This window comes from Nicotiana tomentosiformis, chromosome 2 (assembly GCF_000390325.3).
Source record: "Nicotiana tomentosiformis chromosome 2, ASM39032v3, whole genome shotgun sequence".
Classification (NCBI taxonomy): Eukaryota; Viridiplantae; Streptophyta; class Magnoliopsida; order Solanales; family Solanaceae; genus Nicotiana; species Nicotiana tomentosiformis.
In genome coordinates, this window is record NC_090813.1 from 163,181,093 (window position 1) to 163,209,091 (window position 27,999).

The following is a 27,999-nucleotide window of genomic DNA, read 5'->3' on the forward strand; positions in this document are numbered from 1 at the left end:
AATTAGGACCAATCCGAAGAGTCCGATTCCGCTTCTTCCGTTTGATTGTAATCTTTTGATCAGCGCTTTCAATTGCCATTTTCTTGTTGTCTTACCACTTCGAAACTTGCTTAATTACGCTAATAGGAACATTTATTGCTCTGATGGTAAGCGCCCTCCACTTCCAACCAAGAGGTTGTGAGTTCGAGTCACCCCAAGAGCAAGGTGGGAGTTCTTGGAGGGAAGGATGTCGAGGGTCTATTGGAAACAGCCTCTCTACCCTAGGGTAGGGGTAAGGTCTGCGTACACACTACCCAGAATTCTAAGCTTAATGTATGAGGAAAAGATGGTTTCTTCTGGTCTTTCTAGTGTGCTCCTGTTCCTAAATAAATTTTACCATTTTGTCCATCAGGAAAAAGTTTCTTTGTGTAATTAGATACATTTAAGATAGTTGTTTAGCTTATGAGATAACTTTCATCCGTAAATGCATGAGATATAGTACCTCAAGAAGAGTTGGTTCTCAATTTTGGGAGATGGTACTATCTTCATTTTGAACCCATCCTTCTAATCCAATCAGCGACAGTTTTAAGCATCTAGTCTCCGACATATTGTGTTGTAATTATACTATTAAATCGCTTTACTGCTATAATTAAATGAGGTTGTTTACCACCATTCTGCAAGTGCGAAAAACTAAACAAAATTTCTGTACTATTTGACAGGAGAACAAATCTGCGCAGACGATAAACTTTTTCCTCAAGATGACGTTAAAACAAAGATGCAGAGGGCACTTGTTCATATGCTCAAAAAAACAGTAAATTTACGAAATAAAATCAAATATAAGCTTTACACTGCGTACGACAACAAAATTAATGGTTACAAAGTCAACTGTACAGAACCTGACGAGGAAATCTCCCAAGTCATTTACAAGGGAAAAAAACGCAATCACTTGCAACATTTTAAGCAAGGTAGTTGTATATTTGAGGATTGTTTTTGTCCCGTTCCAGGTACTCCCTATCTATGAGGCTTTCAATCCTTTTCTTCAGATCAGCTGGTTTTATTGGGAATTTAAGCTGCTCCAACAAATATGAAACATGCAATTAGTTAAAAACAGATCAATCCCCCGACCCTTAGGCCCAGTACAAAAAGCTAAGTGCTTTCATGAATCGTTTCTACGATTCAGCCATGGTATAGTACAAATCACTCTGCAAATGACAATAGATGCTTTACTTGTACTCCAACTACTCGAAATGCTTAAAATCTTCTTTCAATTATCAGGAGTTGGTGTCTCTCGTATTGCACTACTTGCATCTGAGCAACTCATATCAAAAGCACCAGTATAGTAACAAAAATATACTTAGATTTCTTGCAATGATTAATACTTCAAAATATTTTACCCACAAACATTAATCAGTTAATAGAAACTTGACTATGGTAAATGGAGTACAAATGATTTGACAAGATTTACTTGAGTAGGAAAGATAAAAGTACAAACTTGAAGATATTAACTATTTAGAGTCAAAAGAATTCATAGTATTGCTGTTTTAAGTGTGCATGCCTAACTAGCAGTCGTTGAATCATATTGACAACAATAAAGTCTTGATAAGCAGAAAGGAAAGTCTTTATCTTCATCAACTTCAGAAAAGGTGCAGACTAACCAGCTAAAGATGAATTGGATCAAATGTAAACTCGCCATTCATAAAGGTGAAAACAGTTGAATCAAAATAGGAAATAAAATAAAGCTTTAATAGACAAAAGTTCTCTACATTATTTGGCAAATAATAAGGTACTACTGATATCGTCCTTTCTTTTTTTGACAATGTACTGATATCGTCCTTTCTTTCTACACCAACTTGGTACAATTGTCTCAAGTGATATTTTCTCACATACATTATCGTATTCCAACATGACAATAACCTTATAAGTCCCAAAGTGATGGCCTTTTAGTGGTTTAGAAGCGGCAGTTAGGTACATCACTAGCTTCATGCTTTCTATTGGTAGTAGATTTTCTCATCCTCAATGTTACCAATTATCTTTTCAGTAATAACTATTTGCCTCCAAGAAACCGTAATTATATTTGCTTTACTGAACAAGATATAGGTAACTGTTTGGACTTGAATAAAATAATTTTAGTTGTTACTTTAAACTTAAGGCTTCAATATTTAAGATCATCAGGAAAATCTTTTAGCTAACTTGTGCACGGATTTCTAATACCTGTCTGTCACCAGAGTACTAAATGGGGTGGTTCCCACCATAGATAAAGAAACCATAGAGATAATAAGTAGGTTTAAACTAGAAGATTCAGTGTTGTTTTCCTATTATGCTTTCATTAAAAAACCTTGTCTTCTCAAAAAAACAGAATGACATTTCCTTTGAGGTGAAAACGGTAGGTAGTTTCTTTTGGATAATAGTGATCCTCGGGCACGCTTACACACACCTCGATAGATTATCTATCGGTTACCTGCTACCTCTTACTGGACAGGTACGCATCACTCTACCACACAAAATTAGGCAAAGGGAAAAATTCCCCTATTGTCATCTCTGTTGCGATTCGATCCTCGGTTCCCAAGATTATTACTTCAATTCCTCGACCCCTAGGCCACACATATACTATATAATTGTACATTAAATTAGTGAAAGACTTAGTTAAAAGCTAAGTTGCTCGGACACGGGTGCAGGTGTCCGACATGGGTGCGGATCTAAAGGTCGGATCCTTCGAGATGTAAATTCTAAGATTCGGGGATACGGATCCTAGTACGGATACGGGTGCGAGGATCCGGCTAAAAATAATTCAAAAAATAAAAATATAAAAAATATCTCTAAATTATGAGAAATTTTGGGGAATACTTATGTATAGCTTGTAAAGCGTAGATTTCTTTTTTATTCTCAAGTTGTAGATAAAACAAGGATTGATTTCCTAGATAAGGTATGCTATTTTCTTCAAATTTACCCTAGTTTTGGTTTTGATTTCGGAAATTAAATTGTATATTGTCTCGAATTTTCCCGTCCGTCGTGGTCAAAGTACCCAAAATTATTTGACCAGATCCGATACGGATCCCATACCCACACCAATACTAGTGTCGTGTCGACACGGGTTCGGCACCTAAACTGCCATACCGGAGCAACTTAGGTTAAAAGATGTGCTCAGCTTTCCAATACCTATCAGTTATCCCCTATTGTGCTCAGCTTTCAAACTCCTATCAGTTATTCCTAAGTCCGAATTCAGACCACATTCAGTATGCTAGTGATAGTTCTCAACCTTGTGCAGAGCCAATATACTTAGAGTTATGGGGTGTTCCACCCATCAAATTAAAGATCTATGAGTCTATTTTCCAATGCATTAAACCGTTTGTCAATACGACATCGGAGTAGTGAGATATGGGCATTTTTGCGAGAGTGGGATTAGGCAGCAGATTCACTCTCCAGCAAAAGAATTAACAAGTACTCAGTTAACATAATCAGGGTCAAAAGTTTCATTACCTGCTGAAAAAGTTCAGTTATCAAAAGGGTATGACTCAGCACTTTTCTGGTCTTCATTATCCTAACTATTGCAGCATCAACCTGCATACAGGAGAAAAGATTGGATAAAATGGACAGCAAAGAAAATAAATCTCAAAATTTCCCTTCAATGTTTCAACAGTCCATGTTGACAATTTTATTTTACTGATTAATTTTGGCCAAGAGCCATGTCAGATAACTTTGTTTTCCTGACTATTTTAGCCTTAGAGATAAATAGCAACGTCGAAATACCAAGAGTATTTAGTGCAGGAAAATGACTAACATATGAAGAATACATTGTTCAACCAAGAAACATTTCAGTGAAAAGACAAATTTGTGAAGCAGTCTATTAAAGACAGCACCAAGCTTGTCAGTTAAAAATGCTACAGCAAGTTCTATTTGACTGACACTAGCTCTGATTGCAGAAATATCAAAGTAGAGAGGGGAGAAATAAACGAGCAAACCTGATATTGTCGGTCCTGAAATACTCTTTCAGTGGTGCTCGTGTTCTCCTCTACTGTTTCCTTCATCTGGATGGCATTTACCTGTATAAATATATTGATTGTTAGCTTTGATGTCTAGCAGGAATAGCAAATGACTTATACCAATCACATCTTTATCTCATATATTTGTCAAGAGCTGCAGAGCGCACTTTTTTTCTTCTCCTTCTGAAGAAAAGACGCACTTTAACACCTCAGGCTTTGAGGTGGGCATCATAATCAATTATCATTTATCTGAAAACACCAAAAAGAATATACCTTTATACGATAAAGCGGAGCAGTAAATTGATCATTGAACACAAAGGTATCGTCATCCTCGACATCTCTTCCTTTTGGAATCTATAAGATCAATTTTATTTTCAGAACCATACGGAAAAACATCTACATATAAGAAAAATAATACCAAAAATAAGAAAAATCTCCACCTAACACTGACCACACACCTTCTGGAGAACACGAACTTTACCACATGCAAGAGACTGTAGAGTCCTCCTCAGCTCTTTATCCTCAATTCCAGTTGCTTCCTTGATATCTTGAAAGCTAAGCTTTTCCGCATCATTAAAAAGCATTAGAGCAACAGTCTGCAGAAAGAACAGACAAAGTCATAAAACGACCAAATAAGATACCCGTAGTGATATGCAAAGGAAGTAAGGAACACTGTTATACTAACAACGCAAGAAAATACCAACCTGAAATAGAGAAACTGCGAGCTCCTTTTTACCTTTTGGAAATTCAGCTTTCAGAACACAGTGGCCCAATGAATTTTGCCACATCAAACGCCTACCACTATACTTGCTCAAGTAGAATTCCTTGAAAATATCCTGCAGCATAGAGCCCAGTATAACACAATGTGAAGTGATAGAAACACTAAATGGTGTCAAGAGGAACTAAATATAAGCAAAATAGTGGCAAACCTGATAGACATTGAGTTCATGGGGAAGCCGAACATCCATAGGCGGATAGGTTGGCCAGTACCTGTAGCACAACCAGCATAAATGAACTTCAAATTTTGTGAAGGCACAGACCACTGATAGCTCAAAATTCCTAGATATAAAAAGTGATGGAATGTTCAGCAGAGTTATCAGCTTACCCCATCGTTAAAACATGGACACTCATCTCGATCCCTGTTGGGAGTTTAGTTCTGGCTTGGGAAGATTGCCTGAAGGATTCATTTATCTCTTTTGACAATTCAATGTCCTGGATAAATGGTTTTGAAGCATTAGAAAAACAAAAATGATGATCTGAATACACGTGATTATGCATGTCTGCCAGCGAATTTCTCCATTGGAAGAGAATTCCGTACACTCATCTCTATTAGAACCTATTGATGCATTTATTCTCAAAACTATTTCAGATATCAGTCAAACTATTGTAGTTAAGCATTGTAAACAGAAAAATCGCAGGGGTATCAGACTAGGACTATGGGGATGAAGTGGAGAAAGGATAATGCTGAAATAGGTTTCCAAGGCCATCAAAAGATCTGTCAGTAACAAAAAAAGGAAAGACGAACAAGACGATCTGATGTTCAGTGAAACCACTTTATGGCAGGCATAAAGTTGGAAAATGTTGTTTGCTAGATAACAAAATTTGGGAAATGTTAAACCTGCTTGCACGTTATTTCTCAATTGATACAACAGTATTTCCCCACTCCAACCTCAAAACGCTGAACAAAAGGTTCATGTATTGGTCATTTTGGAATCAGAAAAGGGTCAAATATACCTTTGTACTATTCGAAATAGTTTAAATATACCCTTCATTTGAGTATCCGTTCAATTAAAACCCTACTGTTATACTATTGCACAAATTTACCCCTGATTTGAACGGCGGGACACGTGGCAAGCTCGGATGCAAATAACCCACCCCCAATTTTAATACCCGATTTTTACGGAACCCACCCCTTTTTGTAAACTCATTACCCAACCCATTCCCCTTCAAACTTCAATTTCGTTTTCATTTCCTCATTGAAGAAGAAACACACCAACCCCACCACCACCCTCAGTCATGTTGCTCTCCTTAGGATTTCCTTTGTAAATTTTCATTCATATAAGTGAATAAGTAGAGGAAAACGTCTCATAAGGTTGCAGTTCACATGTTTACCCCAGTAATCAGAACAAGAATTTCTCTTCTCTGTCTCTTTCTACTCTCACCCTTTTCCACTTTCAACTCATTTTCTGTTTCTGCACAGCTATAGAGGGAGAAAATTAAAAGTGAGGAATGTGAGAAAGCACGGGAGAAAAATATATTATTGATATTCTATTCAATTATAATACAATGAGCCCTATTTATACAATACATATCCTACTCCTATTATATGTGGGACTAGGACTAACTCACGTTATTTACATAACTATCTAACACTCCCCCTCAAGCCAGTGCATACAAATCATATGTACCGAGCTTGTTACATATGTAATTAATATGAGGACTAGTGAAGGACTTGGTGAAAATATCTGCAAGCTGATCATTCGACTTCACAAACTTTGTAGTAATATCTCCTCAGAGTATCTTTTCTCCAACAAAGTGACGGTCAATCTCAAAGTGTTTAGTTCTCTCATGGAATACCGGATTCGATGCAATATGAAAGGCAGCTTGATTATCACACACAAGTTCCATCTTGCTGATCTCACCAAATTTCAATTCCTTGAGCAACTGTTTGATCCAAACTAGCTCACATGTTGCCATAGTCATTGCTCGATACTCTGCTTCTGCACTAGATCGAGCAACCACATTTTGTTTCTTGCTCTTCCAAGATACCAAATTACCTCCTACTAAAACACAATATCCAGACATAGAACGTCCATTAGAAGGTGATCCTGCACAATCAGCATCTGAGTATCCAACGATCTGCTCATGGCCTCGATCTTCGAACAATAATCCTTTGCCCGGAACTGATTTTATATACCCAAGAATGCGGACAACTGCATCCCAATGACTATCACAGGGAGAATCCATAAACTGACTCACAACACTCACAGGAAAGGAAATGGCAGGTCTGGTCACTGTGAGGTAATTTAATTTACCAAACTGCCTATATCATGCAGGATCACTAAGCGGTTTCCCCTGTACTGGTAGAAGTTTAGAATTCGGATCCATAGGAGTGTCAACAGGTCTACAACCTATCATTCTTGTCTCCTCAAGAATGTTCAAGGCATACTTCCGTTGTGAGCACACAATACCTGAGCTAGACTGAGCGACCTCAATACCCAGAAAATACTTTAATCTGCCCAGATCCTTAGTCTGAAAGTGCGGAAAGAAATGGTTTTTCAACAATATCATCAACATAAACAACCAGATAAATACAGAGATTTGGAGCAGCATGCCGATAAAATACAGAGTGATCAGCTTCACTACAAGTCATGCCAAACTCCTGAATTACTGTGTTGAACTTACCAAACCAAGCTCGAGGAGATTGCTTTAGACCATAGAGGGACCGACGCAACCGATATAAGGTTTCAAAGAAGGTAACATCAGCGGACATAAGGTACCGTTGGAGGTCAGGTGAATAGCATCGATATCCCTTTTGCGTTCTCGAGTAACCCAGAAATATGTACTTAAGAGTTGAGGAGCTAACTTATCTTTTCCTGGAGTAAGGTTATGAACAAAACACATGCTCCCAAAGATACGGAGTGGAAGAGAGAACAAAGGTAAGTGGGGAAACAAGACAGGGAATGGAGCTTGATTCTGGATAGCTGAGGATGGCATACGATTAATAAGATAACAAGATGTGAGAACTGCATCCCCAAAAAACGTAACGGAAGATGAGATTGTATGAGTAGGGTACAAACAGTTTCAATGAGATGTCTATTCTTTCTTTCAGCTATACCCCATTTTGTTGAGATGCGTACGGACAAGATGTTTGATGAATGACTCTATGAGAGTTCATAAACCGCTGAAATGGGGAAGACAAATATTCTAAGGCATTATCACTACAAAATGTGCGGATAGAAACCCCGAAATGATTTTGAATTTCAGCGTAAAAGATCTGGAAAATAGAAAATAACTCAGATCGATTTTTCATAAAAAAATATCCAAGTGCATCGGGAATAATCATCACTGAAATTAACAAAATAGCGGAATCCTAAGGTAGAACTGACCCGACTAGGACCCCAAACATATAAATGGACTAAAATGAAAGGTGACTCTGTTCAATTATCAAGACGTCGAGAGAAATGGGAGCAAGTATGCTTACTGAGCTTACATGACTCACACTCTAGAGTGGACAAGTGAGATAATTCAGATTTTTTGAAGTTTTGACAAACTGGGATGTCCCAACCGTTTATGTAATAAATCTGGTGAATCAAACAAGACAAGTTGTTGAAGAAAGACAAGTTGTGAGTTCATGTGATATAGCAAGGATAAGGTAATAAAGTCTATTTGATTCACGTCCGGTACAAATGATCCATTCTGTACTGTGTTCCTGTATAAAAACAAGGTCATCAAGAAATAAAACAGAGCATTTAAGTGATTTGGCTAAGTGACTAACGGCTATGAGATTAAAAGGACTACTGGGAACATTGAACTGAATCTAAAGGCAGGGAAGGAAGTGGACTTGCTTGACATATTCTAGTTGCCATGGTTTGAAACCCGTTGGCCATTGTGACTGTGGGGAGAGATTGGGAACATGAAATAGTAGTGAAAAGAGATTTGCTACCAAAAATGTGATCAGATGCACCTGAATCAATGACCCAAGACTCGTAGGATAAAGATTGGGAGACACAAGTCATGCTATTACCTGTTTGAACAACGGAAGCTATCTCTGAAGATGTATGTTTATATGCTTTGTACTGAAGGAACTCAATATGATCCGGTGGAGAAACCATCCAACTATTCATAGTATTGGATCACATTTTCCTACAACTAATTTCTCAAATTCTTGACTAAAAGTTGTATGGCTAACCTTGGAATCCCAAATCAGAACACTTTTTTTTTTCTCTTAGTTAGATGGAGTTGAAAATCAAGGTCTTCACTTGAAATAGTTTGAATCAATAACTCCTGCGGGAAAACTGAAGAAATAGCTGGGAAAACACTGTTTACGACAGGAAATAAACATTGTTCACGCCGGAAAATTCCAAAGTTGTCGGATTAGAAAGAAAATTGCATGGACAAGCTCGGAATCACCTCCTGAGAAAGTTGTCCTGAAGTTGGGCCAAAAAGTGGCCGGAACAGTCTACACGCGCCGGCGAGTGGGTCGGAGATGTCGCCGGTCAGCGGCGCGTGAGGGCGCATGACAGGTATTTTGGCAGAGATTTTTTTCGAGGCTGGTCACCAGAGGGTGGTGATCTACCTCGATGTGGTGTTGGTTTTTGCACAACACCAACAAAAAAGAACTTTTAAACCGGACTGATTTCTTCTTCCCGGAGTCGCTGGTATTTTTGCACAGCGATGAATCTCTCACCTTAGCTCTGATACCATGTAAGAAAGCACGGGAGAAAAATATATAATTGATATTCTATTCAATTATAATAGAATGAGCCATATTTATACAATACATATCCTACTCCTATTCTATATGGGACTAGGACTAATTCACGTTATTTACATAAATATCTAACAAGGAAACTGAAAAAAAATGTAAGATTATTTGTTCTCTATATGCTCGTTTGAACTCAAGTATTTATAAAGAAAATTGGAAAAGTTGTCTCTTTTGAAAGAGCTTGGTATCATATGATGTCCGAGAATTAAATATTTTATGGGGAATAGACTGTTTTTGAAATTTCTGCTATTATTTTTGTTAACTGAAGCAAAGTTTTGGCTGGAGTTAGTGCTATGAAACTTTGAAGGTTAACTGTAAGAAATGGGTTGAAGAATTAAGGAAATAAATTAAAATAGAAAAAAGGAAAGAAAAGAGAAAAGATAAATAAAAAAATAAATGAAAGATTTTTTCCGATGACGATGCCAACGGGCGATGTGGGGTTCTGAACGAATTTAACCCATCCCTCATTCCCCTTAATCACTCATAACTCTTTAACAATTCTTCTGTCATTTGGGTCGGGAAATGGTCATGGGTGGGTTTAGGATGGGTTATTTGCATCTGAGTTGCCATGTGTCCCTCCGTTTAGATCAAGGGTAAATTTGTGCAATAGTATAACGGTGGGGTTTTAATTGAACGAATACTCAAACGGAGGGTATATTTAAACTATTTCGAATAGTATATGGGTATATTATATTTGACCCTTTTCCGTTTTGGAATTTGGTTCAATAAGATAGCACAGCCGAACATACCTTGAACATTCCCTCCAATTTGTTAGTGAACTGGCTACCACACTCGGTCTTCAACTGTAACAATAATGGTAAAATTCAGTAACTGCCACCATAGAAAACCAGAAACAGTGGAAGTTCAAAATCAAAGGCTTGCCTTAGAAATCATAGACTTCTCAGCATCAATTGAAGCACTCTTTCCCAACAACAGTCTTTTCGCAAGATCTTTCTTGTAGAATGCTTCAAATACATCCTTACCCTGCACAAAAATGAAATAGCAGACAAGTCTCAGCATACTTTCAGGTGAAAAACATAAAAGAACTATCCGTGAACAACAGAAATAAACTTATCCAGCTATAGATTACATAAGTTATCTTCTGCTACTGCTGATCGTGTTCTCATACCTGTATAAACCTGAATAACACCAGGACTTTATCTAATGTCCCCTCCAATTCCTCCTCTGATGTACCTTTGTTCCCAGCACGAAGCTTCTCGTCCAAAAACTTAGCAATTAGCTCGGCAGGTCGATTCTATTTCACAGCAAAATATGACCCAATCAGTTCTGAGAATAAAGTAAATACTACATCAAAAGGGAAACTTAGATGAATTCGCATTCAGAATATGATCATCAACTACAATCAGCCGGTCAGCTACCTGGAAAGTACAGAGAAAGACTGCAGAGACAAGAATTACAAGGGAGTGAAACCAGTGTAACGAGCCCAAATTATATCCAGGATATAGCACAGCCTAGTAGGACGATCTAGAGGTCCTTATGACTCTTGAATGATTTTCTACGAACCAATAGATTACATGTCATAAAGAAAATTTAGAGACAAAACAAAGGAAGTTAAATAACCAACTCCTAGACAAGGATAAGGCAAGCTTGACTTTGCAATGTAGCCTAAATAACTGGATGACCATGCACATGCACATGCTCACAAGGACAGCTCTTAGAAGAGAATTTTTTATGACCATGCAATTTTCTTCTTCCAATCGGGGTTTTTTGTGGCTAAGGTATCTGTTTACCGCACAAAAAACAGCCTTTGCATGCAAATGCCAGGGGCGCGAAGCAAGAAGAATGCCATATAACTTGTGAGATAGGTTCAGATAAATTTGGAGGTTAAATCCATACACAGAAAGATTAGGAGGAGCCTCTGTCAAGGAAATAACATAAGACTGGCAGGAAAAATCAGTAGATGATACTTTTGAAGTAGTGCTTTTCTCTGAATCTTAGAAGGTCATGCATAGTGGTAGCAGGCGGAGGAAGAGAAATACAAGCTAGAAAAGTGCATACTTGTGTGATTTCGAAGAGACTGAAGGTTGTTGATCATCAGAATCAGAAACAATTTTGATTTTAGGCGCACGTGATATGTGTGTGTTAGGCGCTCGTAACGGGTTAGAATGCCTTCCACAAACTCACTCCATAAGAATCCACACCTTCACCTAAGATCCATTAATTTCTACTATTCCATATTTAGCACATATTAACCTTTTCTATAAACTGTTATCTTCTAGAGCAAATTTCCACTACCACTCTTCAAAAATGCTATGCTGAAAGCGGGAAACCTCCGGATTTGTAACTTCCAACCTCAAGCAGGAAAAGATTCATTCTATTAAAAAAATTCTCCTGCTTTTTTCTCTCTCAAAAAGTATCTCACCATCTGTTTACAAACTACTTGCAACTTTTGCCAGCTACAAAGCAAAATTCCATAATAAGTGGGTATATTGAAGAGCGTCGACTTCATTAAATAATATTCCTTCCCTTAGATAGGTATTATATTTTCCTCTGAGTCAAAGTTTTCTTAGATCTTTCAACCACCGGCTGCTACAGCTCTTTATTTTTTTAATTTCCTTCGAAGCAGTAAGCCCAAATGTATTGTTGGTAATGCAACCTTGCACCCCACATCCATGCCAACGATGGATCTTCTGTGCACACACACACACACACCCCACCCCCAAAAAAAAGGGTACCAACTGCAATTTATATATATTACTCCCTCTGTTCCCGTTTATGTGAACCTATTTCCTTTTAGTCTGTTCCAAAAAGAATGAACCCTTTCTAAATTTGAAAATAATTTAACTTAAACTTCCTACTATACCCTTAATGAGAGGCTTTTAAAGCCACACAAATATTATGACATGTTTAAGACCACAAGTTTTAAAAGAATTATATTCACATAAATGTTATGGCTAGTTTAGGACCACATGTTTCAAAAGTTTTCATTTCTTTCTTAAACTTCGTGCCCAGTCAAATAGGTTCACACAAATTGGAACAAAGGGAGTAATACATAATCCTGGCATGCTTTCAAACCACAGTAACATTCCAAATAGACATTGAAATTGTTTGATATGTGGCCCAACAAAGGATTAACGTTGTAGCAGTAAATAGTAGGCGAAATACAATTGTAATTCCTCTTCTATCATCACCTAACTTGAGTTTCTTAATCGTAGCAAACATGAACCTCTTTTCAATGCAGCTAAAACTTAATCCCAACTTGTATTTCCTATGTGGATTCGTTGTTTCCATTACAATCTATTCTTAGCTATGGTATAATTCTCAGAGCATACAAGTCTTTTGAGTTTTGATATAACTCCCTCTATGTGATTTTAGATTGACCTAATACACTTTTATCATCTTCAATCATTGTAGCATCTCACATAGGCCATCATGTTATAATCTAGTGTAATATGCTAGTTGCACCCTATTCCAAATATGATCATCTCTAATTTACTAGTTAAATGACATTTGACCATATCAACATTCCATATATATGGCAGACACTGCTAGTGAGTAGTAACTATACTTGGTGTATGCATTCTAAAAAAAAAACTATACCTGGCGTATGTTTATGAGATGCTCAAATGCATCCTTGATAGTGTTACTAAAAGCTTCATTCTTAGAAAAGCTTTCTTCCCATATTATATCAAGGGATGCCTTAAATTCCAAGAGGCTGGAAACCATATCTTTGTCTTTCTCTTCATCTAGCACAATGCTCTGACCAGTTCTTCGGATGTATGAACTAAGGGCTTGCCTTAATGATTCGAGGGCATTCACCCTGCAAAATAGCACATACATCCTCTGGAGATCCTCAATACGATTACCATCCATCAACAACGTGAATCCCTGGAAAGATAGTTGAAGGAATCATTAAAGAAATTGTAGACATGCTAGCAAGAGATAAACAGACAGGACGTCAGGAAGTTCTCAGAAGAAACACCTTATCAAGAATGGCAGAAATGTGTCGCTCTAGAAGTTGCCTCTCTGCAGTTGCTATCAGTGGTTTTCTTGTACCTGCATCCAGGTAGAGTAAGCACCTTTCATGTTCTTCATGCAGCCTCACCTGTAGCAAAGAAGGAACTTCAGTTGTTGACTAAACAAGGGATGCTTGTGAAAAGCAATATCCCCATCCTAGAAAAATAGTCTGATTTTGGAATTGACCAGCTTTTAGTTTGATTTTAGATTCAGTTATTTTCTCGATACTAAATTTATTTAAAAATTACAAAAAGTATAATAACCACAAACTTCTAGAGTAAAAAAATCTTTGTGAAAATAATTACAAGGTGAAGTTCTGGTTGGAGGAAGTATTATTAACAAAGGGGACGGCAAAACAATGTCATTATTAACATTAATTGCTTAAAACAGCAGGTTACAGGGAGAGGAGAAGCATACCTCCACATGCTTCAAGTAATCTGGAACATCTGACTGTTGCATGTATTTGACACCTTCAGCAGCATAAAACTCGGAAGTACGCTCAAGAAATGGCTTCTCGAAGCTTTCCGCGTAAATCCCCAAGGCAGTGAACATCTTCAGAAGATGGTTGAGCAGTGTCCTTTCAACTGCCTCACCTAATCTGTAACCAGAATGAAATATGTTAAACATAAGAGAACCAGACGGCTAACATTACAATTGTTGAAGCATGTGACTATCTCATCAAAAAGCTTAAGCCGTTAGAAAGAACACACTTTTATTTACTTATGTTAGGTACTTAGTTGTTCTGTAAATAAGCATAGTCCTACATGGAATAGGAGTAGCATAAGTATTGTGTATTGTTATAAATAGGGGTACTTGTATTATAGATAGGGTACATCAATAACATAATATTTTCCCGTGTATTATTTCTCACATGGTATCAGAGCCGTGGTGGTGAGACACATCCGGGAACCAGAATACAGCAGAAAGTCACCGTGCCTCAACTTTCCGGTGACTTTTCACGGCTGTCTTGCGTCATCTCTCTCTCCGTCAGTGTTGTGCAAAATCCAACACTACCACAAGATCCGTCATCGTCCGGCGACCAAACCCCACTCAACCTCTCCGGCAAAAGTAGCCTCAAGCGCCCTCACGCACCGTCAGAAGCTAGGGTTCCGATCGAGCTGTGAGCCCACGCGCCGGCGAGTACGACCTTTTCCGGCCATTTTTTGGAGAAGTTCCTTGAGGACAGTTTGCTCGCCTACTAATTCCGACTCCATACATTCAAGGTTCATCATATTCCGACAACTTTTTTATTTTCCGGCGACTATTGGCAGATTCCGGGGGCTATAGTGTTTTTTCTGCTGCTTGTTAACTGTTTCTGTGACCTAACACAATTTTGGACCAACTTTGCCACCAATTTTGTGACTTCGTAATTATTTGATCCAATCATGTCTCTCTGATTTGATGCTTTTGGTTCAAGAACGGTGGAGTTGGAAATTCAGCCTTTATGATTACTTCTGAATCCCTACTTGGAAGTTCAAATTATTTATCTTGGGCTTCGTCTGTGAAGTTGTGGTGTAAAGGTCAAGGTGTTCAAGATCACTTAACCAAAAAGGCTAGTGAGGGAGATGAAAAGGCCAAAGCACAATGGGAAAAGATCGATGCCCAGTTATGTAGTATCTAGTGGCGATCTATTGATTCCAAATTGATGTATTTGTTTCGTCTATTCCACGCATGTCATTTAGTTTGGGGAAAGGCTCGTACTTTATACACTAATGACATATCTCGTTTCTATGATGTGATATCGCGGATGACGAATTGAAGAAACAGGAATTGGATATGTCAACTTACTTGGGACAAGTAGAGGCAATCATGCAGGAATTTGAGATGTTAATGCCAATTTCTGCTAATGTTGAAAAGCAACAAGAGCAACGACAAAAGATGTTCTAGTCTTACGCTCGCTGGACTTCCTAATGACCTTGATTCAGTGCGTGACTAGATTTTGGCTAGTCCGACTGTCCCTACAGTTGATGAATTGTTCTCTCGATTACTTCGTCTTGCTGCAGCACCAAGTCACCCAATGATCTCCTCACAGACACTTGACTCCTCTGTTCTCGCATCCCAGACAGTGGAAAATCGGGCATCTCAAACTATGGAGAATAGACGAGGAAGAGGTCGTTTTGGAAGATCTAGACCCAAGTATTCTTATTGTCATAAACTTGGACACACTCGTGAAGTGTGCTATTCTTACATGGTCGACCACCTAAAAATGCTTATGTTGCTCAAACCGAGACTACAGGTAACCAGGGATTTTCTTTATCTGGAGGGGAATATAATGAGTTCCTTCAGTATCGAGCAAGTAAGCAGACATCTCCACAAGTAGCCTCGATTGCTCAGACTGATACTTCTATTGCTAGTAATTCTTTTGCTTGTGTTTCCCAGTCCAGTACTCTTGGACCATGAGTCATGGACTCAGGCGCTTTTGATCATATCTCTGGTAATAAATCACTTTTGTCGAATATTGTGTATTCACAGTCTCTTCCCACTAGTCTCTTCCCACTGTTACTTTCAAACTAAAGCAAAAGGAGTTGGACAAGATAATCCCCTATCTTCTGTCACTCTAGTTTCCGTTCTTTATGTCCCTGGTTGTCCTTTTAGTCTTGCATCTGTTAGTCGTTTGACTTGTGCCTTCCGTTGTGGTATATTTTTATTTTTTTTTAAAAGGTAAAGATTTTATTGATAAAAGCACCAAGATGGTACATAAGATTACACCAAAATCAGACAACACCTATAACAGCATACTTCTAGTTACAAGTTGCTTAACATATCCAAAAACTCCCTATATTGATCTAAACTTTCAACTAAACATTTTATTGATGATTCTTTTAAACTCCAATCAAACTCCGTTGTGGTATATATTTTATTGATGATTCTTTTATTATGCAAGACCGCAATACGGGACAGACTATTAGCACAGGGCGTGAATCAAAAGGCCTTTACTACCTTGACTCACTAAATCGCTCTACAGCATGTTTAGTTAAAGATCCTCCAGACCTAATTCACAGACGTTTAGGACATCCGAGTTTATTCAAGCTTCAGAAGATGGTGCCTAGTTTGTCTAGTTTGTCTATACATTAGATTGTGAGTCGTGTCAGCTTGGGAAACATACCCGAGCCTCCTTTCCGCGTAGTGTTGAGAGTCGTGCAGAGTCTGTTTTCTCTTTAGTTCATTCTGATATATGGGTCCTAGTAGAGTCAGTTCAACCTTAGAATTTTGTTATTTTGTTAGTTTCGTTGATGATTATTCAATTCTTAATGAAAGATCGTTCTGAGTTGTTTTCTATATCCCAGAATTTTTGTGCTGAAATCAAAAATCAATTTGGTGTTTCTATTCGCACTTTTCATAGTGATAATGCCTTAAAATATTTATCCTCTCAGTTTCAGCAGTTTATGACTTCTCAAGGAATTATTCATCAATCATCTTTTCCTTATAACCCTCAGCAAAATGGGGTTGCAGAGAGAGAATAGGAACCTCATTGAGACTGCTCGCACGCTTCTCATTGAATCTCATGTTCCGTTGCGTTTTTGGGGTGATGCAGTTCTCACATAATGTTACTTGATTAATCGAATGCCTTCATCTCCCATCCAAAATCAGATTCCGTATTCAGTATTGTTTCCCCCGTCACCCTTATACTCTCTTCCCCTCGTGTTTTTGGGAGCACATGTTTCGTTCATAGCTTAGCCTCTGGGAAAGATAAGTTAGCTCCTCGTGCTCTTAAGTGTGTCTTCCTTGGTTATTATCGTGTTTAGAAGGGATATCGTTGTTACTCACCTGATCTTTATAGGTAGGTACCTTATGTCACCTAACGTCACTTTTTTTAGTCTAAACATTTCTTTACCTCTTCTGACCACCTTGATATATCTGAGGTCTTACCTATACCGACCTTTGAGGAGTTTACTATAGCTCCTCCTCCACCTTCAACCACAAAAGTCTTACCCATACCAACCGTTAAAAGTCTAGTATTGCTCCTCCTAGATCCCCAATCACAGGAACACCACTCTTGACTTATAGTCGTCGTCCGCGCCCAGCATGAGGCCTAGCTGGTTCACGTCTTGCACTCGACTCAGCTCCTACTGCGGACTTGTCTCTTCCTAGTACACCGATTACACTTCAGAAAGGTATACGGACCACACTTAATCCTAATCCCCATTATGTCGGTTTAAGTTATCATCGTCTGGCATCACCCCATTATACTTTTATATCTTCTTTGTCCTCTGTTTCCATCCCTAAGTCTACAGGTGAAGCATTGTCTCATCCAGGATTGCGACAGGTTATGGTTGAAGAGATGTCTGCTTTACATACGAGTGGTACTTGGGAGCTTGTTCATCTTCTTGCAGGTAAATCTACTGTTGGTTGTCGTTGGGTTTATGCAGTCAAAGTTGGTCTGGATGGCCAGGTTGATCGACTTAAGGCCCGTCTTGTTACCAAAGGATATACTAGATATTTGGGCTCGATTATAATGATATTTTCTCCCGTGGCTAAAATAGCATCAGATCGCTTTTTTCTATCCATGGATGTTGTTCTCCATTGGCCTCTCTAACAGCTGGACATTAAGAATGTTTTTCTACACGGTGACCTTGAGGATGAAGTTTATATGGAGCAACCACCTGGTTTTGTTGCTCAGGGGGAGTCTCATGGCCTTATATGTCGCTTGTACGTAGTCTCCTCGAGCCTGGTTTGGTAAGTTCAGCACAGTTATCCAGGAGTTTGGCATGACTCGGAGTAAAGCTGATCACTCCGTGTTTTATTGGCATTCCACTTCAAGTCTCAGTGTTTATCTGGTGGTCTATGTTGACGATATTGTTATTATCGGCAATAATCAGGATGGTATTACTAAATTGAAGCAACATCTTTTTCAACACTTTCAGACTAAGGATCTGGGCAGATTAAAGTATTTTCTAGGTATTAAGGTCGCACAGTCTAGCTCAGGTATTGTGATCTCACAACGAAAGTATGCCTTAGACATTCTTGGGGAAACAGGAATGACAGGATGTAGACTTGTTGACACTCCGATGGATCCAAATTCTAAACTTCTGCCAAGACGGGGGAGCCGCTTAGCGATCCTGCAAGATATAGGCGCCTGGTTGGTAAATTAAATTATCTCACAGTGACTAGACCTGACATTTCCTTTCTTGTGAGTGTTGTAAGTCAATTTATGGATTCTCCCTGTGATAGTCATTGGGATGCAGTTGTCCGCATTCGTCGATATATAAAATCGACTCCAGGAAAAGGGTTATTGTTTGAGGATCAAGGCCATGAGCAGATCGTTGGATACTCAGATGTTGATTGGGTAGGATCACCTTCAGAGACATTCTACGTCTGGATAGTGTTTTAGTAGGAGGCAATTTGGTATCTTGAAAAAGCAAGAAACAGAATGTAGTTGCTCGGTTTAGTGCAGAAGCAGAATATCAAGCAATGGTTATGGCAACATGTGAGCTAGTTTGGATCAAACAATTGCTCAAGGAGTTAAAATTTGGTGAAATCAGCCAGATGAAACTTGTGTGCGATAATCAAGCTGCCCTTCATGTTGCATCAAATCCGGTGTTCCATGAGAGAACTAAACACATTGAGATTGACTGTCACTTCGTCAGAGAAAAGATACTCTCAGGAGATATTGCTACAAAGTTTGTGAAGTGAATGATCAGCTTGCAGATATTTTCACCAAGTTACTCACTGGTCCTCATATTAGTTATATATGTAATAAGCTCGGTACATATGATTTGTATGCACCGGCTTGAGGGGGAGTGTTAGTTATTTAGTTGTTATGTAAATAAGCAGTCATACATGGAATAGGAGTAGCACAGGTATTGTGTATTGTTATAAATAGGGGTACTTGTATTATAGTTAGGGTACATCAATAACATAATATTTTCCCGTGTATTATTTCTCACAACTTAATTATGTCTCGAACAGTAATTACTAAAGCTACCTTCCCATATAGACCCAAAAGAAAGGAAAAGAGAAGAAAGATAAGCTATCTTCTTTTCATTCTCTCCCAAATGAAAGAGAGAAGCTCCAATACTGTCAAACATGGCATTGAAGAGGCAAAATAACCTGTTAATGCATGGCAGGTCAAACCCTGCTCATTCCCCACCTCTGCAAAAGAACCTCTTTGTTTTCATAATAGATAGAAGGTTTTATGTACTTAAGACCTCATTCTTCTACTACTTTACATATGAGGAGCAATCACTTGAACTAGTTAAGCAAAAAACATTCCCCATCCAATAAAAGCATATATACAAACAACCAAAGATGAACCGACCAATCTCAAAATCATTAAGATCAATAAGAAAACTTAATTACCTCTCAGACTCAATCATCTGTAGGAGGCCAAATACAGTTTTGTATTCTACTTCTGAGGCAAGAGAGAGATGTTTGCGGAAAAGCTGCAAGCCCATATCCCACAGTGAACGCACATTTGGGGTTTGTTTCACATATGTTCTATCAAGATACAAAGCTATTCCACGAATCATCAGCATCTGGTCACAAAAATCCTGCCAGCGCCTCTCAACAAGTGATAAGAAAACGACAAGATCTTCACTTTGGCCAGCTAAAGACCGTAGAGCTGCAGCTATGTGTGATTCACACTCTTTTTCAATTCGTTGATATAGACTTCCACCCATTTTGTGTAGACAAAGGTCATTCACAGCCTACAACAGAAAACTCAATCAGTGAACTTTCATAAGCTACAGTATTAGAAAGTAATGTTGCAACATCCACCTGATAAAGTGCCTCTAATTCACACGGATTACGCTGCTTCAAGAATATTGCACTAATAGCTGACTTTAGAGTTGCCCAAGTATTTTCTTCAAAATTTGTCGGCAATGTAGGTTTTGCTTCAAGGAGAAAAAAACAAATGGAACGTTAAGCTTATACATTGTTGCCTGCAAAATATTGACACCTCATCTACAATAATCCATAGCAGCTTAATGTCATGAAAGAATAGAATCAATAATAACTTATAAAAAATGCTACTACTAATAATATTAATAACTTATTGGTCCAGATTCCAACTAAAGAGATATCAAGTTATACTTATCCAAAGTAAAATAAAATAAAAGAGATATGACTTAATATAGAAAATAAATTATGTTAATCTGACGAATCCCTTCAAGTTAGTACGTATCATCAACACAGAGAGATATCAGTCTCCAACTTCTAATTGGTTATATTCTTACAGTATGTTATTAATGAACAAGCTTTCCAATTGAAATCTTTTTCTTTCTGAAAGAGCTATAATGAAAGCCCTGTTTATTCACAGGGTTTCTATAGCTACTTCTTTTCCTTCTTTTTTTCTGACAGAGCTATAATGAAAGCCCTGTTATCACTACTTCTTCTTAACCTACTTCTTTTTCTTTTTTTTTTCCGGGGAAGAGCCAATAACTAGGTGTTAGCAATATGATGACGACGAGCATATGAATCAATAAACACCAAAAAAAAAAAGAATATATGGCAAGATAAATTAGATATTTATATAGGAATTATCAACAATGACACTGCTGTAAACCAATCGAAAGAGATATACTGCAGTTTATTAGCATCTTTTTTGTAGGTTTAATGAAAAGTGGCTCCAGAAGACAATTACCAAAAGGAAAGTCCCAATTCTTGAGTTCCTAAAATGGCCAAGCGAATTCACCATTTTTTCAATTGACTAACAAATCTTCCCATTTCTAGAATTTAAGCATAGTTATTCAAAGTTTCTTTTAATAGTTTCGAGTCCTCTCTTCAATAATTATCTCAAAAATTTCATGTACTCTTAACCATCATAAGTTCGCCTTTACCAAATAGCTTTATAAAGTACATAATTTTACGGATGCTGGGAAAATCTGCAACCATAAGCAGTAACCAAGAGATAGAGAACATCAAGAAAAAATGGTTCTCCATAAAGGTCACTCAAACATCTGTACAAACCAGAATCTCATGGGTGCACCAAAAGGAAACTAGAGACAAAAGGCTATTCCTTAAATATACAAAACTATTCTCAACCCCCTCAAATGCAATTCTATTTCCCCCTTCCATATAACCCAAACCAGAGCTAGGGGACAACATCACATGTTGTGGATCTTAGTTTCCTTATTTTGAAAGCCAACTAAACAGTACATCCCTCACCACTAAGTTGCTCGGACACGGGTACAGATCTAGAGGTCGAATCCTTCAAGATGTAAATTCTAAGATTCGGGGACACGGATCCTAGTACGGATACGGCGCGGGGAATGGATCCGACTTAAAATAATTCAAAAAAATAAAAATATAAAAATATTTTTAAATTATGAGAAATTTTGTGGAATACTTACGTACAGCTTGCAAAGTGTGAATTTCTTTTTTATTCTCAAGTTGTAGATAAGTAAAGCATTGATTTCCTAGAAAAGTTATGCTATTTTCTTCAAATGTATCCTAGTTTTGATTCTGATTTCGGGAATCAAATTGTATCTCCTCTCGAATTTTTTCGTCCGTCGTGGTCAAAGTACCCAAAATTATTTGACCAGATCTGTACCAGATCTCATGCCCACACACATACTAGTGTCGTGTCGACATGGGTGCGGCATCTAAACTCCCGTGTCAGAGCAACATAGCTTTACCATGCTTGACATCACCCACAACTCCAAACCAATTCAAGAACCCCCACCACAAAAGCATTGCTACCTGACAATGTACATGAGCTGATCTACACCTTCTCTCACGCATCTAAACATATCACACCAGCTTACATATATGATCCTCCTCTTCCTCAAATTTCCGGCAGTTAGTATTGCTCACCTAGCCCTGGCTGCCAAACACGCAAAGAAGCATATTTTTCTAGGCGCAAATGGCATCCAAATCAAAAGATGCGGGATATCCATCTTTCCCTCACCAACAATTTCTAATAATATAATTTAACTGAGTTGCCCCTAGAGCTTAAGTTCAGTAGCAAGAACGTTGAACGTGATGTGTGGATTAGGCAGACGTCAATAATACAATACTTGTCGGGGACAAAGCCTGATTTTCAATTGGGATGAGGGTAGTGCCCCTCAAAGTCTAGAACATGTGAGCCAACTTGAATCGGGCCAAAAGCCCACGGGGATTTTTCTGATATAAAACAAAAAGATAGTATGATTTAACTGAAACATGTTGTCTCTCCCAATTTTCCAACTCCACGAGTCCTGCATAGCATTCGATAAATTTTGTTTGTAATGTAACTCTACTAGACATTTCTTTTTTATGACGTTGTTGTTCGGGCCCCGCTAGTGCAACTCTACATAACTCCACTAAACTTTGGAATTCACTGATCTTCCTCATGTACTAGAACCTAAGGTTCCGCTGAACACCCTAATCTTGTACCCATTAGAACTATTGCACTGCCATGTTTGTTTAGCCTCGACACTTTGTATATGTTCCTCGGCACGTTCTCTCCAGACAACTAGTGTCTCCAAAAGTTAATCTTGATCTGATCACATAATTTAAAAGTAATGTGACATTGAAGCTTGCCCATGCCTTCATAATGCTCCTAAATAATCCACACCTAAACGGCAATTTAAGTTCCTAGTCCTCTATCCCATCCACAATACCGTACTTTTCAACAATGAGCTCCCACCAAGAAGCTCGCTCCTCCATCTGAAACTCCATATCCTCTTCCCAAGCAAAGAAATACTAAAAACTCTGAGATCTTTTACTCTAATGAGATCTTTTACTCTAAGTCCTCATTCCCTCAAGATCATGATGACCTCCCAACTCACAAAGTAGTATTTCCTAGTTCCATTTATAGCCACTAAAAGAAAAATTCCTCTTAAGTCTCCTCAACTTTGGTCACTCTAATTGGTGCCTATATCAATTTTCTTGATAAGTAATATGTGGAAATGATTGACAAAGCGCTCTTGGTTAGTATTTGCTTCCCCTCTTCCGACATGTACCTCTTGCCACCCTTCTAATCTCTTCTCAATTCTCAATCACCCAGTGTTTTGTTTGAAGCACCCAACGACAAACCAAGGTAGGTAGCAAGGAGAGGCCTAATGCTACAACTAAACACTTGTGTTAGTTATTCTATTTTTATTTTATTTTTATAGAAGTGTTAGATACTCAATGTTGTTCACCTCACCACATGTAAGATCTCCAAGAAAATTGCATTTTCTGAGGGTTGATCCTGGGACTCACAACAACTTGAAACCATATAAGAATCTACTAAAAGTATGTGTCGACCAAAGCACTTTTGCATCATAGAAAGTAAAGTGTTGTTTGCAAACACAAGATGGTTTTTGATCCTTATGTCGCTCTATTCCCCCGATCGATGTAATAAAGGCCCTCAAAAGACCCCTTCCCACAACCTCATTTTACTCAGCACTCCCATTACCAAAATGAATAGCATGGGGATAACGGGTCTTCCTATCTTAACCCTTGAGCTGCCAACGAATCATGAACTCATATTCACCGGAACAGAAAATTTGACTGAAATATGCAGAATCCAGTCACTTCGAAATAGATGGACCTAAAACATTTAAACAATTCAGGCAGCATCCAGCCACTTTAAAATAAATGTATTTCGACTAAATCAAATGGTATTAAAGTTTTAGGAAGCAAATCAAATATACTTAGATAATGGTTAGTTTAGAGGTCTTCAAAATTTGTAGTTTAAATTCGAGCTTATGTCCCTGAAACTTATTCAAGTTAACAGATCAAGTGTAAACATTTAAATTTGGAAAAACTAGTTTAAGTAAGAATTGTTCATAAGAGTTAAACAATATTCATTTGGTTGAAGTCTAAATTGCATCCGCCAGAGTATTTTGTTTGAACCCGGGGAGTGGTCCATTTCGGCACAGAACAAACTACAGAATAATAGTTCTGAGGCCCATGCGGCAATCCAAAAGTGAAACTAATCACTTTTTGAAGGCCAAACCATCCAAAAGTCATCTTTGTGTTTAAAAAAGTTGTTCAAGCCCAAAATGTTTTTGGACCTTGACCCATTTGGTAGCCATAAACTAACTCAATGAGAATTGGCCCATTTTGAGTCAAATTGTTTTGGGTTTTAAATTAGGTCATGTTAGGCCAAAGTTGCCTTCATCTTTAGGAAGTAATAATCAGTTGATCACTGTCGTTAATTAATTCAAACCCTAGCTAATACTTAGTTAATAATCTTTTTCCTTAACGTCTTTCCTGTGTCACAGTTAGTAACTCTTTTAATCACTTAGAACCGTAAATACTTTTTTTATGAGCTAAACTCTTAAGTCTTTAGCAACAACAACAACAACAACATACTCGGTATTATCCCACACCGTGGACTCTTAGGTCTTTAGATCTGTAAAAATATTAATACTTAGACTTAAGCACTTAATGACGCCTTAGTTAATTAATTTAATCCAGAAGGTAACCGCTTTTTATGTGGATTTTGAAGGGGTGCCTCACACTCCTCCCTTAAAATAATCGAGTTTCTTACCTTAGAGTCATTTTTGTTATGGGTATTTAGGAGTCAAACTATACAACACTTAGATAATGCATTAGGTGCCTTAAACCTAGTAATTGTAGGTGATGACTCTAATTAATTAATCAAAATCCCGTTACGAAACTGTTGCACTTCAACTTAAGCCCATTTTCAAAAAGCGTGCAACAACATAGAGACTCTACTGCATTGTAGTAGGTTCAAGACAACACCCCAGATGAAGTTAATAGATTTTAACTAGAGCATCTTTCATTTAAAGTATGATCTTTCCTTAACTTTCCTTTATCCTGTTTGATAAGTTGCTGATGTGTTATTCGTTTTTCCTAAAATTATAATGATGTGCTACCGTACTTCTTTCAAAACTAGCATTATGCGTGGATTAGACGGCTGGCGGTATCATCAAGCGCTCCCGTGCTTTCCCCTCTAAAGTTGTCAACTTGGGAGCAGCTTTACATCTTATGCAGCCAAACGTAGTAAGCCTAGGATAGAGTTAACCAACCACCCTATTTATGTCATGCATCTATTCAAGCCTAGCCGACTTAATACCCTTAAAGTATGAAGCCCATTAGTCGACCTTGTCGAAATGTCAAAGGGTCTCCGACTCAAAGTGTCCAAAATCCATAGAACATGACAATAGATCTCAGCTCTAATGAGTTCAGTATCATAGCTGCCTAAAATAGATGTTTTTCAGGAATGGTAAGAGAGTTGCCTCAATAAATGTTAGCTGGAGCAAATGAAAGGTTTGTCTGACTATGGTGCTTGGAGAAAGGGGATCTTTCAGAAGCCAAAAGATTTGGGTGACTCATCATTAAGCAGTGTTGTCAAAGGCGCGCTTAAACCCTAAAGCGAGGCTCAAAACATGTTGAGCGCTTCGCCTCACTTTGCGGGTGCTTCAATGTCACATCAAGGCTCTAAGACATACTTTTCCTTTCCAATGAGTGTAAACATGAAAAGGCGACACCGAACAATTGATATTTCACTTTATCGTAAATGTTTTGTCCATATATTTGTCATTCATGCTTATAATTATTGGTCTTGGACTACATATACATATTTTTACTTTTTCTCCATTTTCGCCTTTTTTCATTAAAGCCCACGTTTTATTTGCGCTTTTCGCTTTTGATAACACTGTCGTTAAGATGGTTGTTCTGAAGTGCGAAGAAATTGCAGATGCAACTTCTTTTCTTCATATTTTACTTCTCATATACTAGTTTTGAAAGTTACTTGTAACTTCTCTAACAAAACTTCAACCCCTTCCTAACCAACAAAAAGAAATTCTTTGAGGGAACCAAAGCATTTCATACATAATATCTTTTTTCCTTCGATAAAGTAACAAATACATTGATATGGTGGGTAAAAAGCCCTTGTATCCAAACTATTATAAAAAATATTTGTGGTTCATACACAAGATTTTGTTATTTTTAATAGTAATATATATCAAATTATTGCTTCCTTTCCAAACTCTAGCGGCCTAAGTAGCATGACCTTCGATCCAACGCTATCAAGCCTATACTTTAAAGGTTGTGTTTTCTTTCCAAACTCTAGCGGCCTAAGTAGCATGACCTTCGATCCAACGCTATCAAGCCTATACTTTAAAGGTTGTGTTTTCTTTCCCTCAAATTGGAGAAATCCATACGCAGATTTTCTTTTGTTAAGATTTTGATCCACTATGCCTATCAACGCAAAGAACAAACACAGAAAGTTTCGCGATTCTTCTGCTATAATTGTAATAAATAACATGTGGCACTTAGTTCTGCGGAAGCTTCGAAAAGCAGTGAGTAAAAAAACCAAAAACAAAAAACTAGATGATAATTGACCAACTATTGTAGCACCGGAGACTTAAGACAATGTAAGAAACATAGATTTTGTCGCCGGCTTATGGCTATTAAGCATATGCACCAGTAAAGACAATTAAGTCCTTGTCCAAACTCTAGAGAGTGGAGAAGATAATACACGGTAAAATGCTATGTTAATAAGAATCAGAAACTGCACATGCTTATCCATGTAAATTAAGATAGCATTCATAATCCCATGAAGGACTCTATTATTTAGAAAACATTACTATAATTATTTTGCCAACTAATGTGCACATGATTTTCCTAAGAAATTCTAAAAGATCGCTCATTAGCACACTATCCAACAAAATTTATCATACGATAAAATGATAAATTGAACCCTAACTTCACTAGATGTGCCAGGGAACAAAACTCAATGACAGGTGATTTTTTCCCATCTGCCTAAGCCTTGATGGGCCGAGTTACCCTATACTTGTGTTGATGGGAAGTAGTATAGGTGCGCGCAAGCCAGCCTAGACACCACCGACATTTTAACAAAAAAAGATCATGTATTTACCATAGTTTTTCTGCATCACACCAATTATCATGACTAGGATACCCCATGATACCACAGTCTAGCTAAATTTTATCTCTTATCAAGCTAAATGCATAACTAATTAATCTTGATAACTTTGTATTTGGAAAAAATACATACCGCCTTAGGAAGTACAACCCTAATTGCACATAGCTTGGCAATCAATCATTCATTTAAGGTAAAATGTCTCATTTTTTTCTAAAAACCCATTTGTGCTTAGACCCTAAGAACCCTAATATGACCAAGGAGCAGCAATAGTTACGAAATTCAAATCTTTATAAAATTGAATTATGCAAAATAAAATAGAGAGCTAAATCAAACCTTTGACGAGCTTAATGACGAGTTTCTTAGCAGGCTGAGGAGGGGTAGCTTTCTTGCGAGACAAATTGGCAGTAACCCCACCACCAACTGAGACGCGTGAAGGCGCGTCCATGTTCGAATCCTCCATCATGGATGAGTTACTAGAAGGGTCTTCAAGGTTATCGAAGTGAACGTGCTGGCCGTTTACAGCTTGTGACTTAGCCTTCTTCATCAAAGAATAGGCTGGGGTTCCGCTGCCAACGTTGCCGCTGCCGGTGGTCGGAGTGGAGGAGGAGGTATTTGTGGAGATGAAGATTGATGAGCGCTTCTTGGGGTTGGTGGTGGGTTGAGACATAGACGAGAAAGAGAAAGGTTTTTAAGAGCTCATTTTGTTGTTAAAAAGAGAAGAAGAAAGAAAGAAAGAAAGAAAGAAAGAAACGCTCGATAAGCTAAAAGCCTAAAATGTCTATTCTATCTCTAAGCAAGAAGAAATGTTTAGG

The 27,999-nt window shown here is 37.9% G+C and overlaps 1 protein-coding gene across 1 annotated transcript; it reads right to left on the reverse strand.

The window, feature by feature from the left end:
- Positions 1 to 776: 776 nt before the first annotated feature.
- On the reverse strand, positions 777 to 27,999 carry LOC104094909 (cullin-4). The gene is made up of 17 exons (XM_009600932.4): positions 27,521 to 27,999; positions 20,143 to 20,258; positions 19,726 to 20,072; positions 13,843 to 14,023; positions 13,391 to 13,513; positions 13,009 to 13,296; positions 10,577 to 10,702; positions 10,330 to 10,431; positions 10,197 to 10,250; positions 5,065 to 5,171; positions 4,889 to 4,949; positions 4,664 to 4,795; positions 4,418 to 4,555; positions 4,233 to 4,313; positions 3,939 to 4,019; positions 3,457 to 3,537; positions 777 to 1,049 (listed from the first exon to the last, which is right to left on the reverse strand). Exons 1-17 carry the CDS (start codon positions 27,852 to 27,854, stop codon positions 936 to 938), a joined length of 2,466 nt encoding a protein of 821 aa, XP_009599227.1. The 5' UTR covers positions 27,855 to 27,999; the 3' UTR covers positions 777 to 935.

Bases quoted from the DNA above. Each gene is read 5' to 3' on its own strand.
- LOC104094909 (XM_009600932.4), bottom strand. From the start codon at position 27,854: ATGTCTCAACCCACCACCAACCCCAAGAAGCGCTCATCAATCTTCATC. The intron at 13,514-13,842 runs GTATGCTTCTCC...TCTTTGCTACAG, and splicing joins ATTACTTGAAGCATGTGGAG to GTGAGGCTGCATGAAGAACA. The intron at 1,050-3,456 runs GTAATGAAACTT...TTGTTGGAGCAG, and splicing joins TAACTGAACTTTTTCAGCAG to CTTAAATTCCCAATAAAACC.